Source organism: Hippocampus comes, unplaced genomic scaffold (genome assembly GCF_001891065.2).
Source record: "Hippocampus comes isolate QL1 unplaced genomic scaffold, H_comes_QL1_v1.1 scaffold122, whole genome shotgun sequence".
NCBI classification, from domain to species: Eukaryota; Metazoa; Chordata; class Actinopteri; order Syngnathiformes; family Syngnathidae; genus Hippocampus; species Hippocampus comes.
The window spans coordinates 212,984-232,057 of record NW_017842059.1 but is presented as its reverse complement, the minus strand read 5'-3'; the positions used below and the strand labels follow the sequence as shown (position 1 = coordinate 232,057).

The following is a 19,074-nucleotide window of genomic DNA, read 5'->3' as shown; positions in this document are numbered from 1 at the left end:
ACGCACACACACACACACACACACACACACACACACACACACACACACACACACACACACACACACACACACACACACACACAAACAACCATCTGTCATACACCCCCGCCTATATTGCATTTAGAGACCAGCTGAGACTACAGTGTGTGATATGTTAAGTGCATGGGTGTGACATTGAGTGTGTCTGTGTGTGTTTGTGAGATTTATTTTTTGTCGTTTTCATTGACCGTAATGGTTTTATTTCCAACTTTTAGTTTTTACTAGTTTTTGCTACTTCCTCATGGTCTTACTGCATAGCCTTGATGACGTGACAGACACACACACACACACACACACACACACACACACACACACACACACACACACAGATAGAGGTTGTGGTTGCTATGGCAATGCTGTTGTTGTTGGGCAGGGCATCATGCATCCTCTCAGGCGATGAGCTCTTCTTGGCTGTGATTCCATGATGTCTCCTCCCAGGATGTTGTCACACAGACACACACACACGCACATTAAGTGTGTGTATCTGTGTGTCCGTGTGTGTTTATGACCACATCACATCTTGCGGTCTCCAGCAATGAAGATTTTGGTTTCTTGGACCATTTCACTTGATGACTTCCCATTTCTTTTTCTTCTAGTGTCCTTTTTGGTAAATTCATCTCCTGAGGCCAGCTTGACTTAGCAACACAAAGTTTGGTACACATGTCCATCATGAGTATATTCACAAAAAAAGTGTCAAGAGGCCATGCCTCTAATGACACAGGAAGTCAGAAATGTTAGGAGTACTTTTGCAGTCCTTTGAATCTTTTGAAAAGTCAGCCCTTGAAGCCAGTTTGACTTAGCAACATTAATTTAGGTATATTAGAACCCTGAAAATGCATAGAGCAAGAAAAATCTCAAGAAGCCATACCGGAAAAGATAAAGGTGGGCGTCAATTTCGGCCATTCAAATGACTCAACTGTGCATAACTGGATAAATAAAATAATTCAGGCCCTGAAGCCAGTTTGACTTACAGTTAGCTACATTAAGTTTGGTAGAAATCTTTATCATGTATGCACCAACAAAAAAGTCTCCAGGCGCCATACTGGAAAAAATGCAGGAGTTCAGCCATTTTGGTTCGAAGCAGCTGTATTGGGCTCAATTAATTCAGTTATGCGCAACCAGACAAATAAAGTAATTCATTCCCAGTTTGATTTTGGAACATGAATTTTGGTAGCAATGTCTATCACGAGTAGGTGCAGAAAAAGTCTCAAGAGGTAATGCTTGAAAATAGATGTGAAATCTGCCATTTTGGTTTAAAGGCGTCATTTTATGGTCATTTTGGCCATTTCCAGGGATCCCATTGATTTTTATTTTTGTATTTATTTATTTATAAGTTCAGCCACTGAAGCCAACACAAAATTTGATAGCATGTCTATCATGAGTAGATTCACAAATAAGTCTCAAGAGGCCGTAGGACACAGCAAGTCAGGCATTTGGGTTTAAAAGTCTATTTTTTTCTCGATCAACGGCCCTTTGACTCTTGACTCTTTTGAAAATCCAGCCCTCCAAGACAGTTTGACTTAAAAACATGAAATCTGGTAGATATTTCTATCATGAGTACTGCAGACCCACAAAAAAGTCTCCAGAAGTCAGGACCAAATATCGAAACAAGGTCAGCCATTTTGGGTTCCAGCGGCCACTGTAATTTCCAGGGACAGCGCATGGGAGAAAAGTGTGATAAGTTAATAAGTAAGTTAAGCAAATGTTTGGCTCAGTAGCAGTCATAGCTCCACTCTTCCTTTTCTTTTGCATTGAAAAATGATCTATTTATATTATTACACAACAAGGGGTAGGACTAGATAAGTTGTATACTTCTTCCTACTCCTTTGAGCATATAACGGTGATGATGTTTGTTTTATTTACTTTTTATTTTTATTTTTCCTTTTGTAATTTTGCTTGCCTTTTGTCAATTGTTATTGTATTGTATGTTCAATAAACAATTAACTAACTAACTAACTAACTCTTCGTGCGTCAGTTTATTTCAAACTCTGTCTGCTTGCGTCAAGTCCTCTGTCTGAGGCCCTCAGGTTTACCGGCAGAAAATGAACAAGTAGGTGTGGTCCTTACCAGATTACACACACACACACACACACACACACACACACACACACACACACACACACACACACACACACACACACACACACACACACACACAAAAGCTAGCATGGAGGTGCTGACGAGGTGTCTCATTTCAGACGCTGCCGTCAGGTGCACACACACACTTACACGCGCACACAACTGTCCTAGACAACAATCAAGTGGCACACTAAGTAAAACACTATTGCAGTGTGCTTTACTTTTGAACTTTGGACACACGGAACTTAATTTCAAAGTACATTAGCAATAAAATTATGGACATACTCTGATCAAGCCTCACCATTTGGCAAATGCCCATTGGTTAACGCAACAACCGGCGAATTTTCCAGGTGATAAACGTATCTTTCTCTTTCCGCGTATTTTTGTAGTCTGACTGTAATGCCCTGAAACTGAGTTTTTTTTGTCATATATTTTGAACTACTGCAGATGATGTACGAACTCCATGTGCAAAGCGCCATGCCGTGAGTCAGTGTTACTCACACACTTAGTTGTATAGCTACAAATAAATCATTATTTTGCCATCAAACTCCGTTTGTGTTCGTATATTTTGAGCTGTCAAAAAAGCAAAATATATTTGCGTCACTCTTCAGCTTGACATGTTGTTTTCACACATACAAAAAAAGCTTGTTTTTCTCACTTTTTGGTCGGAAACTGGTGTTTTGAGTGACATCAATCCATGTTCGACTGCTGATTACTATATGGGAAAAGCTGGATCTAAAGTTTTTTCTTCTGCTGAAACAACAAAATCTACTCTTTGTTTTAGTAATCTCTGTGCTTGTACTGCCATGGAATGCAATTTTCTGTGGATCATTGAAAGATCAGTCACAATGCTCTAAAACTGTTGGTAATATGGGAAACTGATTTGAAAACCTCATTTTGAGGTGTTTGCATGTGCGCGCGTGTGTGTGTGTGTGTGTGTGTGTGTGTGTGTGTGTGTGTGTGTGTGTGTGTGTGTGTGTGTGTGTGTGTGTGTGTGTGTGTGTGTGTGTGTAAACCGGAAGTCTAAGGAGAGTGTGAATTCTTGGAATGCGCAAAGTAATTTCCTCACATGACCTGACTTTTGTTCATCTTTTTAAGTTTGAATCAGTTGCAGTGGAGAAAGCAGGGTGGTACACATGTCAAGATGATGCAGGGAAGGGTCTGGATTGCTACTGGCAGATAGCTCTTCCCTCAGGTTCATGAATACAGAGTGTGTGTGTGTGTGTGTGTGTGTGTGTGTGTGTGTGTGTGTGTGTGCGTGCGTGCGTGCGTGCGTGCGTGCGTGCGTGCGTGCGTGCGTGCGTGCGTGTGTGATGAAGTCGTGACAATAGTAACAGGACTCAATGATATCAGCTTACGTTCTATTGTGTTACCTCCTGTAAGAGCTGAGGGCAGATCTTTACGTGTGTGTGTGTGTGTGTGTGTGTGTGTGTGTGTGTGTGCGTGTGTGTGTGTGTGTGTGCGCGCGTGTGTGTTCAAGACCAACAAACAACAAAGAGTTGGTCACTTCCTCGCAAACAGCAAACATTTGAATGTCTGGTGGCTGTCAACAAAGTGCACTTTGTGTGCGTGTGTGACTTTAAGTGACTCTTCTTGTCTCTGTCTAAACTGAGTTTCAGGAAGAGTTCAAGTGACTAAAGTTCTGAAGTCGAATCGTGTTTTACTGAACGTGTCACTTGATTGTTGTCTGGGGCACACAACTGTCATATTGTCTTTTTTGGAAACGCCACATGATGCTTCATGTGTACATATATATAGTGTGTGTGTTTGTGTGCGTGCATGAGTCATGTGACTCACCTAGTGACATCACAGTGTGTGACATCACAGATGGGATGTGTAAAAAGATGTCCGAGGTGCTCGTGCTATTCACTTGTAGTTTGTTTCTTGTGGTGTTTGTGTCTCCTCACAGGTGAGATCTTTATTTTATGATCTTCTGTGTTATTTGTCTATGTAAGAAATGATAGATATGTCTGTTCACCCTTGGGCCTTGTATGATTTTCTGACTCTTTCAGCTTGTTTGTGGCCATTTTTGGTCACAAATAAGTAAAACTGTAATTTTCTCTGTGGTCAGCAGTGTGTATGTCGGCCTCTTAACTCATTCACTCCCAAATACGTTTTTAAACGTCTTTTCAGACTTGGTCTGGAATTGGCTGGTACTGAATGAGTTAAAATCCAAATTTGCTCAGGTTGGAGTCTAGAATGAAACCCATTTTACCCATATTGTACGATACAATCCAGTGAATAATAACAAAGAATCAAAAAAAAAAATCTAAAGATTTAACGATCCAAAAGTTGGCTCGATGGAGTAAAAAATAGCCAGCCACAGGGATAATGAACCAAAACCATGTACATGTCAAATGCTGTTATTTAGTGTTAGTTAAATGTGCGTTTATACGGGTAAACAATTTGAGTCCTGATCTGATCCAGATTGCACATCAGTGTACATGTGGCAGTGTAAAAATTTCTACTTACGTATCATATTTATGTATGTATTCGTCAAATGTCATAAGATCAGCTTGTCATTTGTTGTTTTAAGGTATCCATATCTTATGTTGTCCTCGTGGATCTTCCTCTTAGTTTTTAAGACGAGGGTATTATGCAAACGTCATTTTTTTTTTTTTTTTTGTGACAATGATTTGGATTCACTCTGGAAAATTAAGTTTACTTTTTTTGTTTAAGAATGAAGTTTTGTGTGGAAAAAGACTTGGAAAACTGCTGTGGTTTAGGCTGAAAAATTACTTTGTGTAATCAATTACGAGTTAACATTGGTGTGAAAGTTTATCGTACTGTGCCAAATGACTTGACATCACTCTGTTTCAGTGTGAAAATGGGTCTCATGCGTGTCTGGAAAAATGCCTAAATGTGAAAATTTGCTACTTAGCTTTGGAAAAAATACTTGTATTTTTATTAGTGTGAAATATTACCAAGTGAGAAAATTACTTCACTGTCAAATTACTTAACCGATTAAAAAAAAAAAAAAAAAGTCACTCGTGAGAAAATTGACTTTTTGATGCAAAAACAAACAAAAAAAATCACCCTAGTGTTAAAATGACTTGACTTGAATGTGACAATATACAATGACACTTTATGTGGACAATTATTTCAATTTATAAAGTTACTTAACGATGAAAAATTTTATTAATTTTGCGTGGAAAAAGTGTGCTCGAGTGTGAAAGTTGTAGTACTTTAGTCGTATTAAAAATGAGTTTATTGTGCAGGTTGCGAATTTGTGATTACTCACCGTGTTGTGCAGGCGTTCGTGCAACCAATAGAAAATGTGTGACAACGGGGAGGTGGAGGACAAGCCGCCGGCCCCGCCCATGAGGAACACCAGCACCATGATTGGCTCGTGCAGCAAAGACCCCGCCCCCGTCAATCATGCCTCCAAACCCCTGCCCCCCAACCCTGAGGACAAGAAGAAGAAAGACCGATCCATTCGATTCATCCTGACGGGTGGCGGTGACAAGAGTGAGTAAAAAATAAAAATCAATAAACACCTTCTTCAGCCACTTTCACACAAGTGATGCCACAAAATTGGCCATTGTGAGTTTCTTCAGACATTGGCTAAAATGGTCTTGAAATTATGGACTATAGCGCCACCTGTTGCTCTGGCATTCACATGCATGGGAAAAAAGATATTTCGGTTTCCCTTTGTGTCCTAACCATGAAGACATCCAGCAAATCTTTGTTGTGTTTGTGTTTCAGCGTACAAAAAGAAAGAGCGACCTGAGATTTCTTTGCCGTCTGATTTCGAGCACACTATCCATGTCGGATTTGACGCAGTCACCGGAGAGTTTACTGTAAGTGCGTGCATGTGTGCGCGCGTGTGTGTGTGTGTGTGTGTGTGTGTGTGTGTGTGTGTGCGTGTGTGTGTGTGTGTGTGTGTGTGTGTGTGTAAATGTGTTGGTCTCACATCATTGAACTTTTTTGCTTTGAATAATCCCATCAGACAAAGGGGCCTTGTTTAGTTTCAATCTTGATCCGCCTCAGTGAGCTCTTTTAGCTCCTGCGTGCGTGTGTGTGTGGGTCTGTGTGCGTATATTTTTTTAGTCAGGTCCCTCTGGTTGAATGATTTTAGCAGAGAAGAAGTGAAGTGTAAACTTGGATGGGCTGACCCAGTCTGAGAACAAGTTTGCGTGACCCATTTATGTGATTGCAAATAGGGCATCTTCTCGTGTGCGTGTGTGCGTGTAGGGCATGCCCGAGCAGTGGGCCCGCCTCCTGCAGACGTCCAACATCACCAAACTGGAGCAAAAGAAGAACCCTCAGGTATATATCATGCCTACCTACCATGACAACAGGCCTGCTATCTCCCAATACCAGCCCACCAATCATGATTACCGAACCTGACTACCTACCTAGCATTTTGACCCAACTGCTATAACTGCCTATCTATTTACTATAATAACTACCGAACTGCCAGCCAACCATAACTACCTCCCTTAACTCCTTCCACCCATAATATAACCACCTATTGTAGCAATTTAGCCACCTACCCACCATATCTACCAACAATAACTACCCACGAACCAACCATGTTGACCCTACTTATCTACCATAATTGCCTATCAACCATAACTGCTACCTTCTGTCCGAGCTACCTTTCTATCCACCATAACATACTTATCTACCATAAATACCTTCCTGCAACCATAACTACCTACTCACCTTCCTACCATAACTACCTGTGGTAAATTTCCATCTACTATAGTACATATGTAACGATGGACTATAACTCCCTACACACCATAACTACCTACCTCCAATCCAATTATTACTTACCAATTATAAATTCCTGTTGAACTTCCTACCATGCAGTAACTGTTTACCAGCAATGACTTCCACCTATCATAAATACTTACCTACCTTGCTACCCACCATACTTACCGACTTACCACCATAACTAACTAAACTACCTGCCATAAGTGGCAAATGCCAACCATAACTGCTTCCTACCAAACCTCGATAGCTACCTACCTATCATCCATATCCACGTACCTATTTACCATACCTACGTACCTACCAATCCATATTAACCAAGTACTGAGCTAACTACCTACAGTAGCAACCTACCCACCTTAACTACCTAACTACCATGACTGCCTTGTTCTCCAGGCAGTGCTGGACGTTCTCAAGTTCTATGACTCCAAAGAGACCAGCAACAGCCAGAAATACATGAGCTTCACAGGTAGGTATACACACACACACACACACACACACACACACACACACACAGACTCCTATTACCTCTTGGCCAAAATGTGACCTTTTGTTTTCACACAGACAAAAGTGCAGATGTCTTCGCATCGTCCACTGCGATGGTAAGAAAACATGATCACTTCGAGTGTACCCAAATGCGCCGTCATGATCTCTCGTTGAACGTACTCATTTATATTGATTTGTTGATGAGATGCTGACAAGGTGACAATGAAGACGAGGACACAAAGTGATGACCAAGACTCTTTTCGTTGCTTTTCTCTGCAACGTGAATGAGCACATTTTATCTTCTTGCCGATGCAGCTTGGACACACGCCCAGCAACCATTCAAGCATCCTAAACTCCGAATACACTTGTGTCTTTGCATCCTAGCATCATTTTATCATTCATGTCCTAGCCTACTCATTTCTGTGTATGCTTGTTTTCTAGTGTCCTAGTATCCTTGTAGCCTAGTATCCTTGTATAGTCGTCTCCCTGTGTTCTCGTAGAGTGGCGCATTTTCTTAGAGAGGATTGAAAAGTGAAAGTGACGTGATGATTCAGTCCATGGCAGGGAAGGAAAGAGTGTGTTTCAGATGCCCAACAGGAAGTGATGTCACAGTTGAACAATGTCACTAGTGGTGGTTGTCTGTCCTCGTTTGTCTCAGATCTCCAAGAGCGTCTCGGAGACACCCGCCATCGCCACCCTGTCAGAGGATGAAGATGAGGACGAAGCCGAGCCGCCGCCCGTCATTGCCCCACGGCCAGAACACACCAAATCGGTAGGAGGACACACACACACACACACACACACACACACACACACACACACACACACACGCAAAACAAAAAACTTAAACATATAACAGTGACACACAAAAGCACACAAGGCAAAAAATACACACACTAGTAGAAACACAAAAATACAAAACAAACTGACATAAAAACACCCCCACACACTTAAACATACAAATAAAACATAAAAACACACTTGAAAACACACGTGCGGGCGCGCTATAGGGCAATGACTCAGAATGAATGAGCCTACCTTCCCTGTCTCACACATGGATATATGCGCACACACACACACACACACACACACACACACACACACACATAGTTCTCAGACATTTTGGCGGTTAACAGGCTGCTACCATGGTGCCCTCCGGCGTCTCCATGGTGATGACTTTATTGGAACACTCTCTCTCTCTCTCTCTCACACACACACAAACATGAACACACGTACATTAGAGCTTTTTGCCAAACTTTCAGTGATGATTTACATTGTGGGAACTTATTTCCTCACCATGTGACCGTTGTTCAGACTCCACAGGATGTTGGACGCTCACACACACGCACACACACACTAAGAAAGAAACATACAGAAATGAATGCAAAACAACACACTACATTAATCAGAAACACCAAAACATATAAAAACAAACATGGCAAGGCCGCACACATTTGCATGAGAAAATATGAAAACGTAAATATTCAAATTAATGTTGTCAGATTTACACCCGCTCTGTGATCGAGCCCCTGCCGCCTCCTCCAACCAAAGATGCGGCCACCTCCCCTATTGTGGTGCCAACCTCCTCCGCGACGTCTACCACGGCCATCACCCCACCCGGCGCCACGGAGGGCGCCCCTCCCGGTAGCCCTCCAGGGGCCACCCCTGCACCCGGGCCCTCCCTACCCCGCCCTCAGGACAAAGGACGTAAGAAGAAGATGTCAGACGAGGAGATCCTGGAGAAGCTCAGTAAGTTTCACCTGTCATCAAATACGGACACTTGAATTGAAAAATTGGCTTTTGAAATGTAGAAAAGATGACAATTAATTAAAAAAAAAAAAAAAAAAAAAACGAAGTTGATACTGTATATGTATTATATTTTCCTACACCGCACACGCCTGTCCAGATGTGCTCAGGCCGCCCTCTGCTGGTAAGATGTGGATACTGTCTGTCTGCCTCTGTGATTGACAGGCCCGATATCCACCATACCCACTGTACCCACCCTCTTTGTTCAATCCTCTCATCTGATTGGTCGTTCTTCCAGGGTTTTGTCCCAAACTTTCCAGCCTTGGTCACGTCACTGAACAAATGTTCTCCTTTGTTTTCAAATCTACTCTTTCTATTCATAGTTCTTCAAATCTATTTTTATTCTGTTTCTATTCTATTGCTATTCACTTTTTAAATCCTAACTAATTTGATTTCTATTTTTATTTCTGTTCAGTTATTTTTTAACTTAATTTCAAAAATTATTTTTTGTTTGTACTTTATTGCTATTTTAACGTTGTTTTAGTTCTATTTTTAATGTCCATTTTATTTAGATTCTGTTTTGATTCATAACTAATTCCTACTTTATTTTTATTAGTCTTAATTTCCATTTCATTTCTACTTCTCTGGGTTATATTGCTGTTATTCTTTGATTTCGTTTTTTATTCTACTACTATTTTATTGTATTTCTATTCTACTTTGTACATATTTACATTTTGAATTTGGTTTACATTATTTCTTTCTCACTTATATTCGATTTCTGTTACTGTAACATCTCTATTCTACTTCTATTTTCTATTGAACACTTTCTATTTTATAACTGTGTTTATTTCCATTCTTTTATTCTTTCTGCTTATTTTACTATTTGTATGTGCATTTTACTTTTATTTGTTTGAGATCTATTTTTTGGATTTGTTGTATTTGTATTAGATCAGCTATTTCTGTATAATTTCTAATATTTTTATTTTATCCTTTTGCTTTTTCTGTTCTACGACTGTTTCATTTCTATTTTCTATGGGGGCAGTTTCTTATCCCTCCACACTGCTCTCTCTCTCTCTCTCTCTCTCTCTCTCTCTCTCTCTCTCTCTCTCTCTCTCTCTTTCTTTCTATCACTCTTTCACTCTCTCCCTCGCTCTCTCTCACTGTTTTTGTCTTCACCTCAGTCAGAATGCAACTGAGTGTCAGGGATGAACAACAAGGATGATCAGACACACATCATTGCTGTTCTATCATCCGAATTCTGTCCCAATAGAGATTTGATGACTTCCTAATTAATGACAAAAAAATTCTGTCTGTGTGACGCAGGGACCATTGTGAGTGTCGGAGACCCCAAGAAAAAATACACTCGCTTTGAGAAGATTGGACAGGGGTGAGTGGAAATGGAATTTAGTAATGTTTAGAAAGGCACACTTTAGTAGCAAAAGTGACATTTAATTGTCAAATTGTTGTTTTGTGGTACCAGCGCATCCGGGACGGTTTATACGGCCATCGACGTCGCCACCGGACAAGAGGTCAGTTCATTTCTTAAAAAAATGAGTTAAAATCTGTATGTTCATTGGTAGACAGAAATTTTATTTTAAATGTTTGTTTTAGTTAGTTTGTTCATTCGTTGATATTGTCTAATTCATTTAATTGTTGAGCAGTTTTGTTAGTTATAATTTTAGTGGTTAGTCAGCTCCTTATCTGATGAATTTGTACTTATGTCAGTTAGTTAGTTAGTTTAACTGTTATTTGGTTCTTTTGTTACTTTCATTATTTGCTTCGTTGTTTACCAGCTAGTTAATTTGATGGTTTTGTTAGGTCGTACAGTACCTGGCTGCTTAGTTTATTTTCTTAGTTTCTTTAGTATAACAGTTGGTTTGATTTTGCGTTTCCTAGTTTGATCGTTAGTTGGTTGGTTGATTAGTTGGTTATTTACTTGGTTTGTCACTTTGTTGGTTACATAGCTTGCTTTATCGTTAGTTAGCAAGCAACTTAGTTTGTTCTTTGGTTAGTTAGTCGAGTAATTGGTCAGTTTCCTTGATTATTAAGTTAAGTAGTTAGTTGTTGTTATTTAGTCTGATTAAGTAATTAGCCAATTAGTTTGATTTGTTTAATCGTTCAGTTAATGACGTCATAATTTTTGTGTTTTGTTTAGTTTGATTGTGATTATTTGGTAGTTTCATTTAGGTAACTCGTGAGTTACTTATTTGATTAATTAATTGGTCCTTTGTTGGCTGGTTGGTTAGCTATATTTTTTTAATTCGTTTATTTAGTCAGAACAAATGTTATTTGGGTAGTTCGTTGGTTGAATGTTTGCCCATTACGTTAGCAAGTTAGTTCATTGGTTCATTAGTTTGGTAGATTGTTTTTTTTTTGTTTTTTTTTTTTTGGTTAAATCAATTAGACAGTCAGTCAGTCAGTTAGTTAGCAGTGCAACTCTAAAAGTTGACACAAAGGGAGTTTATTTGCAATTGTAAGATCTCTATGCATAAATGTTTAGTTTTAGTTCTTTCAGTCTGCTTGTCTTGGTGCCTAATTGGACACCAGTGCTAAAGCTGAGTAAATGCAACCCAAGATACGATGATGACAACGACGTTGTTTTGGGCATCAGGTGGCCATCAAGCAGATGAACCTGCAACAGCAGCCCAAGAAAGAACTCATCATCAACGAGATCCTGGTCATGAGGGAAAACAAGAACCCCAATATCGTCAACTACCTGGACAGGTCAGCCGCTTTTCTTCGGTTTGCTTTTTTTGGTGCCGCCGAACGGAACGTGTCATCCTGTACGATCGGTCGCAATAGTTACCTGGTGGGTGACGAGCTGTGGGTGGTGATGGAGTACCTGGCCGGCGGCTCCTTGACAGATGTCGTCACGGAAACCTGCATGGACGAAGCGCAGATAGCGGCCGTGTGTAGAGAGGTAAGAAAAATAAGCCAAATTATAATAATTATTACGGTATTAATCACAGTAGACGATTGTGATGGCCTGTGTCGCCCCCTAGTGTCTGCAAGCTCTGGAGTTCCTCCATTCCAACCAAGTCATCCACAGAGACATCAAGAGTGACAACATCTTGCTCGGAATGGACGGATCCGTCAAGCTCAGTCAGTGGACGACTTTAAAAACTGCACAAATGAAAAATAATCTGGCCAATTGAATAGATGTGGCGTTTTCAACATCTTGAGATGACGACGACGATATCGTGGCAATTTTAATCTTGCAATATGCCGTTATCGTTACATCCCTGCTGGTTAGTGATATCGTGGCAATTTTAATCTTGCAATATGCCGTTACCATTATTACATCCCTGCTGGTTAGTAAGCTAGTTGGCTTGCTAGTAAGTGTTTTTGGTCCTGATGAATACTCATCTGGTTAGTTTGCTTTTGAATGCAAGTCATTTAATTAAGTTATGCCGCAATCTTCAGAAATGGAAAATAAAATCACTATGACGATCCCATTTATACATTTATCCTATCTAAGTGACACAATACTAAAGTTCATGTGTTCAGGCTTGATAGTTGTTTGTTGTTGCAAATTTTGACCAGTAGGGTGTGTTCTGGTTCCATTTAAACATCTTTTACATTTTGTGTGGTTCCTTTTAAGTACACATTTGAACTTACAGTAAATATTATACATTCGTTGTAAGTAATGTGACCCCTTTTTATCTATTTTTTTCCTTGCAGCCGACTTTGGCTTCTGTGCTCAGATCACTCCGGAGCAGAGCAAACGGAGCACCATGGTGGGTACGCCCTACTGGATGGCTCCGGAAGTGGTGACCCGCAAAGCTTACGGCCCCAAAGTGGACATCTGGTCCCTTGGCATTATGGCCATCGAGATGGTGGAGGGTGAGCCCCCCTACCTCAATGAAAACCCGCTCAGGGTAAGCGTCTCTTTTTGACATTACGGCGCACGTTTATGTTCTTTGTGCAGGGCTTACTTTCCTCTCAACCACTTTCCTCTCAAAAAAACATATATATATGTGTGTGTGTGTGTGTGTGGTTTTTTTTTTTTACCTGTTTATGTTAATTGGTCGTTACTTCGCGGATTTTCGTTTATCGCGGGTGGTTTTGGTCCCCATTAACCGCGATAAACAAGGGATTACTGTAAATAGTATATTAGTTGAAGTTTAATGAGGTGACAAGTGAATTTCAAAAATACAACTTAAAAGTCTGCCAATGTTGTGCTGGAAAAGACATTCATTTTGGAAAAAATAACCTGAATCCAGTGATTGCCTATACATGCTATGCGTGGATGTGCTGTGTTAAAAAAAGAATAATTTGCAAAAGCTAACATTGGCCGTTTAAATCTTTTGAGCCCTACGGCAAAGTGCTACTATAGTCTAAATGAAATATTTAAAGGCACTTCAACATAGTTCCTTGGCACAAAGATGCTACAAGATGGTGCCAAAAAGCTATTTTTGTCTATGTTAAGCTCTTCAACTCACCTCAGCATAGTTCCTGGGCATTTGGATGCCACATGAGGGTGGCAAAGCACTACTTTTGTCTAAATGAAGCTACTCAAGCCACTTCAAGATCGTTTCAAAATGGAAGGAAAAAAAACAATACTCGTAACCTTAGCACAAAACAGTGAATAGCTCCATCTTGTTTAACAAAAATAACCAAACAATTTATTGATGTAAATTGTCAGATTTATGTGATGATGTCAGAGTCATAACAAAGCTTTTAATTGGCCCAAAGCTAAAGTAGGGAGGAGTCAATGTTTTCGTACATTCGGTGGACCCGTTTTAGCACCACCGGCTGAGAAGACAGACATCGTTTCGTGACCGCTTGGTGTCACTGTAGTAAAAAAAGTGTTGTCATGTTGCACTCCAGGCACTCTATCTGATCGCCACCAACGGTACACCGGAGCTACAGAACCCAGAGAAACTCTCAGTCACCTTCAGGGATTTCCTGAATCGATGTTTGGAGATGGACGTGGAGAAGAGAGGCTCAGCCAAGGAATTGCTGCAGGTATGGGGGGAAAAAAAAAGAAACCTTCTTAACAATTAATAAGGTCCATGGTGATTTATACATTGAAAAACAGTGATTTATCCACATATTGGAAACCTTTGACCCAAGGCATGTCCTTACAAGCCGAAAATACTTTGCTGAGGTGAGCGGAACTCTGCATGAAAAACATGAGAGGGGATGTGGCGTTGGATCCATGCAGTTTGATGGCTCATTGTATGGTTTTACATTCTGGAATATTTAAAATTCCAACTTCTTGAAGACTGTGTTAAAATAAAACACGTGTACCCACTGTTCAAGCCTATTCTCAATAGCGAAAATTCCACAGTAAAAACAATTTTACAATTGCCAAAAGATGCCACTAGATGGTGGCAAAGTACAGTCCTAGTTTTGTCAAGGTGAAGATACTTAACTCACTTCATCATAGTTTCTTGGCCCCAAAATGCCACAAGGTGGTGGAAAATCATGGCTTTTGTCTAAGTAAAACTCCTCACCTCACTTCAACATGCAGTGGTACCTCTACTTACAAACGTCGCTTCATACAAAATTTTCAAGTTATGAAATGACTCAACAGGAAAATATTGCCTCTTGTTATAAAAGAAATTTCAAGATACGAAAGGTAAAAATACAGTATCGGCTGCAAATCGCAGCTCCGAGTTTCCTGAATGCAACATACTTATAGCTGCTCTGCCATTGGCTACTACTGAGCATCACCCTGGCATCCCATTGGCTAAGAGGGTCCTCAAACGTATATGTCCGTGTGTAGATAGATAGAACTGTGTCTCTGCAGCGTCCTCATTATTCGCCCCTCGGGTCATGAGGCGTTCCAATAGTTTTACGTAAATGTGAATCACCCAGAAAAAGTGTTCACCAGTTGGGCGATCACTCACGATGCTGATGTTTGCCTTGGACATTTTCGAAGGATTGTTAAAAGCCGACAAAAGCAAACTTCTTTATAAAACGCCAGACAAAACCCACTTCTGAGAGAGAACATGAACTAAAGCGGGCAAAAAACATTGAAGACGCAGTTAAAAGTTAAATGACCATCATTTTTATTTTTTATTCTTAGTTTTTTACATTACATACAACTCTCATTTATTATGCAATTATGTAATTGTAACATGTATTTGTTACATATTTTGATGCCTTTTTATGCTTTAGGAAACATTTATATCTGAATTTTGGGGGGCTTGGAACGGATTAAGGCATTTATATGGAAAACGCGTCTCTACTTACAAAATTTTCTAGTTAAGAAATTTCTTCCAGAACCAATTAATTTTGTAAGTAGAGGTACCACTGTAGTTCTTTGGTGTTAAGATGCCACAAGAAGGCAGCAAAGTAGTACTTCTGTCTAAATCACAGGTGTCAAAGTCGAGGCCCGGGGGCCAGATCTGGCTCACCACATCATTTTAAGTGGCCCACAAGAGCAAATCAAGCATGTCAAGTTCCATGATGCTTGCTAAAGTCTGAACCAAAATTTCAAATTGTCATATGTAATCCACAATAACAGTCATTATTTTTGACTTCTGATTTTAAAACTAGTTATCCATCAATTTATTGTGCACTGTGTATGTAATATGTGGAGGTGATTGAACATTTATATGGTTTCCCAAAATTCATAACGGCCCTCGAAGGGAAACTGTAACTACAATGTGGCCCGCGACAAAAATGAGTTTGACACCCCTGGTCTAAATGAAGCTCCTCCACACATGTCAACATAGTTCCTTGGCACAAGCAATATAAAACTCAATTTAAAATGATTGCTTTTGAATATGCGTTGTAGCCCAGGCATAAATGATGCACCTCAATATAGCGGGATTCACTGTAATTTCAAACCATCTGACCTCAGCTGTGATTTATTTTCTAACGTTGCGCTTCTATTGGATTTTTGGGGGGGTAAAAAGCCTTTCTTTCTTTCCTTCATGCCCAGCACCAATTCCTGAAGATGGCAAAACCTCTCTCCAGCCTGACTCCGCTCATCGTGGCCGCTAAGGAAGCGGCCAAGAACAACCGCTAGCTTGCGCCTGCAAACGTTCCTCTTCCTTTTCCTCTTCTTCCTCGACTCTGGACTCTTGTGGTGCGGGTGAGGAAGTGGGGGTTGGGGAACCAAACCAATGATGTCATTGCTCCGATCAATGATGTCATCAGCAGAGAGGACTCAATTCATTGTTTTCTGTGTGTGTGTGTGTGTGTGTGTGTGTGTGTGTGTGTGTGTGTGTGTGTGTGTGTGTGTGTGTGTGTGTTGTCTGCTGTCAGAATATACATCTGTTGTTTTTATTGTATCTTTTTTTAAAATGACTGTGCGCGCGCGTGTGTGTGTGTGTGTGTGTAAGAGAAATGATAATGCTGGGATATCAAGTGATTGTAGCATGGACGCAGCTTACCTTAGCTGCATTGGTCGTCCAGTCTGCACTGTGGGTTCGAGCAGTTGATTAATAATAATTATTATTGTAATAATAATAACTAGAACATTGGTTCTCAAAACCGGGGTCTCCACAAGTCATAGATTGGGGGGTCTAAAAAAATTAATTACCTACATATGGGGACTGGCGTGCCAGTAAAAGAAACAAACTAAAACAACAACTCTTCCCTACAAATAGCTTTGTGGGATTGTGTCCATGTGGGCGTTGTTGGAAACAATCTTCCCCCGTAAGGTGTCCCTGGAGCCAAAAAGTTCAAGAACCTTTGAGCTAGAGAGTGCAATGAAGAAATTGCGTGCGAATGCTTTTCAGCGTTGACGCAAAGAAAGACAAATGAAGTACCTGCTCGGAGAGAAGAAGTCAAAATTTAAGACATTATGGATTTTTTTGGTTTGTTTGTCTTAAATCCAAACAGCTTTGCATCTGGAGAGCCTGCCTCTCCATCGACTGTTATCTTGACTGTATCTGAAATGGGGGATGGGGGAGCAGTCCTTCATTTGCATGAGACAACCGCCCCCTTGAAACAGGCTAATTTCAGCAAAGCCAAAACTACAAAAAAAATAATTAATTGATAAAGTAGGGCGGCCCCACATCACGGCGGTTTTAAGATTCCCAAGTTGTTTGAAGAACGGGTGCTTACCCATCATCAAATGGCCTCCATCAGCACAGTCAGTGATGTGAAGAATGTGCATGGTTTTGTTTAGATTCTTTTTTTATTACTCTCGGTACAATAGAAAAGTGATGACAACGCCTCCTCAAGAATACTTGTGTACAAATGAAGAAATAAACTCAGATGATTCAGTGTTGTTTGGCTTTTTGCCTTGGAGACATACCACATGGCACCACATACTAGAACCAGAAATGTTCATTACCTATAAAACAAATAAGCAATCACATAACATTAGCTGCTTGATTGTGGTATTATTGAGTCGTACACAAAAACACTCAAATGTTTGCTTCAAACAAAAAGGGCAGCTACGCTGATGGCTGCAGCCCCGATTCAAACCCCCAAACTTTGAACTGTGAGACTTGCGTGCAAACCAGTTGGGCAACATGCTGCCTGCCTGTAAAATAAAAAAAAAAGAATTCCTTGTGTTGCAACTTCATCCACCAAAATTGAAGCGCTTGGACCACTAAGCTATGAAATGAATTGTCTTATTTCTAAAAATCCGCGAACTTGGATACTAATTTAATTGAGACAAATTACAATTAATTTGCTTGTAGCGAACAAATAAACACAGGGATGTGGTAAATGACAAGATGAGGAGACAAAGTTGAGTCATATCACTTTACAAACAAACAATTGAAAATAGCACTGCGACCTTATCCATTTCTGTATTTATATTGCACTTAATTGAACGGTGTTTGTTTGTTTTTTTTCTTCTTTCTACCCACAATCTTGCTGCTGTAGACTGTAAATTTCCCCAGTGTGGGACAAATAAAGGGTATCTTATTGACTCTCCCGCTACAAAAACTTGACTGGTTGGTTTCCACTGCAAGCAAGTGACTCTCTTTCATCCTGTCATGTCTTTATCCCTTTGACTACAGAAACATGTCAACTCTCTCCCCTCCTTTAAAAATACAGGTTCCCCGGGAATTTCCCTCCTTTGTGGATATCATCTTTGGCAAAAATCATGGTAAATTATTCCGAAATGCTAAAAATAATGGAGCAGTGCTGAGGGCTCCAGTCATTTGGCGCAGTGTGTGCGTGTGTGTGTCTGTGCATGTGCGTATTGATCAATGCGTCTTTGTAGTGCAGTGGAATACCCCCTCTACCCTATCCACTTTTTTCATTAAATTACATAACAGCTACCACTGCACAGGAGAAGAGCACTGCAGAGAGACGATAACACACGTACACACAACCAGAGACCAAAAAATGCACCCAAAACAAGATACCCAGCAATCACACGTTCACACAAACAGACAGACTGACACACACATTGTACAATTAGGACAAGGGAAATGGGAATAACAAGAAAATGATTTCCACCCTTACATGTTCTGTATTAATAGCACACATTTCGGGGTTGACAAAAAATTGAACCTCATAAAATGAAAATTATCACGACTTATTTTCGATGTACTTGGATTCCATTTGAAGCACAGGTGTCGAACGCGGGTCCTCGAGGGCCACAACCGGACTTACATGTTTCCCTCCTCCAACAGACCTGATTCAAATGATCAGCTCATCAGCGAGCCCTGCAGGAGGCTGATAACAATCCTGGTCGTTTGAATCAGGTGTGTTGAAGGAGGGAAACATCTAAAATATGCAGGATAGCAGCCCTCGAGGACGGGAGTTTGACACCTGTGATTTGATCGGAACCTCGCCCCTCCCAACATGGCTGCCAAGTTGGCATGTCGGTTAGCCGGATTTCGCCAGCGCGCAATCTACTCGTAGAATGAACGGAGACTTTTACAAAGAAAAGTGCGAGATGTGGCGGCCCGGTAGTCGAGTGATGAGCACGTCGACTTCACAGTGCAGAGGTACCGGGTTCAATTCCAGCTCCGGCCGGGTTTGCATGTTCTCCCCGTGCTTGCGTGGGTTTTCTCCGGGGCCTCCGGTTTCCTCCCACGTTCCAAAAACATGCATGGCAGGCTGATTGATCACTCTAAATTG

General features: G+C 40.7%; 1 protein-coding gene across 1 annotated transcript in view; it reads left to right on the top strand.

The window, feature by feature from the left end:
- Positions 1-16,265, top strand: part of pak1 (p21 protein (Cdc42/Rac)-activated kinase 1) — a 25,370-nt gene extending 9,105 nt beyond the window's left edge. Inside the window, exons 2-16 of the mRNA XM_019861408.1 lie at positions 5,372-5,586; positions 5,824-5,918; positions 6,313-6,387; positions 7,234-7,306; positions 7,402-7,439; positions 7,982-8,095; positions 8,826-9,072; positions 10,393-10,456; positions 10,550-10,598; positions 11,681-11,793; positions 11,872-11,989; positions 12,072-12,171; positions 12,751-12,947; positions 13,900-14,037; positions 15,965-16,265. Of these exons, the coding sequence (XP_019716967.1) occupies positions 5,394-5,586; positions 5,824-5,918; positions 6,313-6,387; positions 7,234-7,306; positions 7,402-7,439; positions 7,982-8,095; positions 8,826-9,072; positions 10,393-10,456; positions 10,550-10,598; positions 11,681-11,793; positions 11,872-11,989; positions 12,072-12,171; positions 12,751-12,947; positions 13,900-14,037; positions 15,965-16,051 (1,701 nt within the window). The 5' untranslated portion in view covers positions 5,372-5,393 and the 3' untranslated portion in view covers positions 16,052-16,265. The remainder of the gene's footprint in view (positions 1-5,371; positions 5,587-5,823; positions 5,919-6,312; positions 6,388-7,233; positions 7,307-7,401; positions 7,440-7,981; positions 8,096-8,825; positions 9,073-10,392; positions 10,457-10,549; positions 10,599-11,680; positions 11,794-11,871; positions 11,990-12,071; positions 12,172-12,750; positions 12,948-13,899; positions 14,038-15,964) is intronic.
- The last annotated feature ends 2,809 nt before the right edge of the window (positions 16,266-19,074 follow it).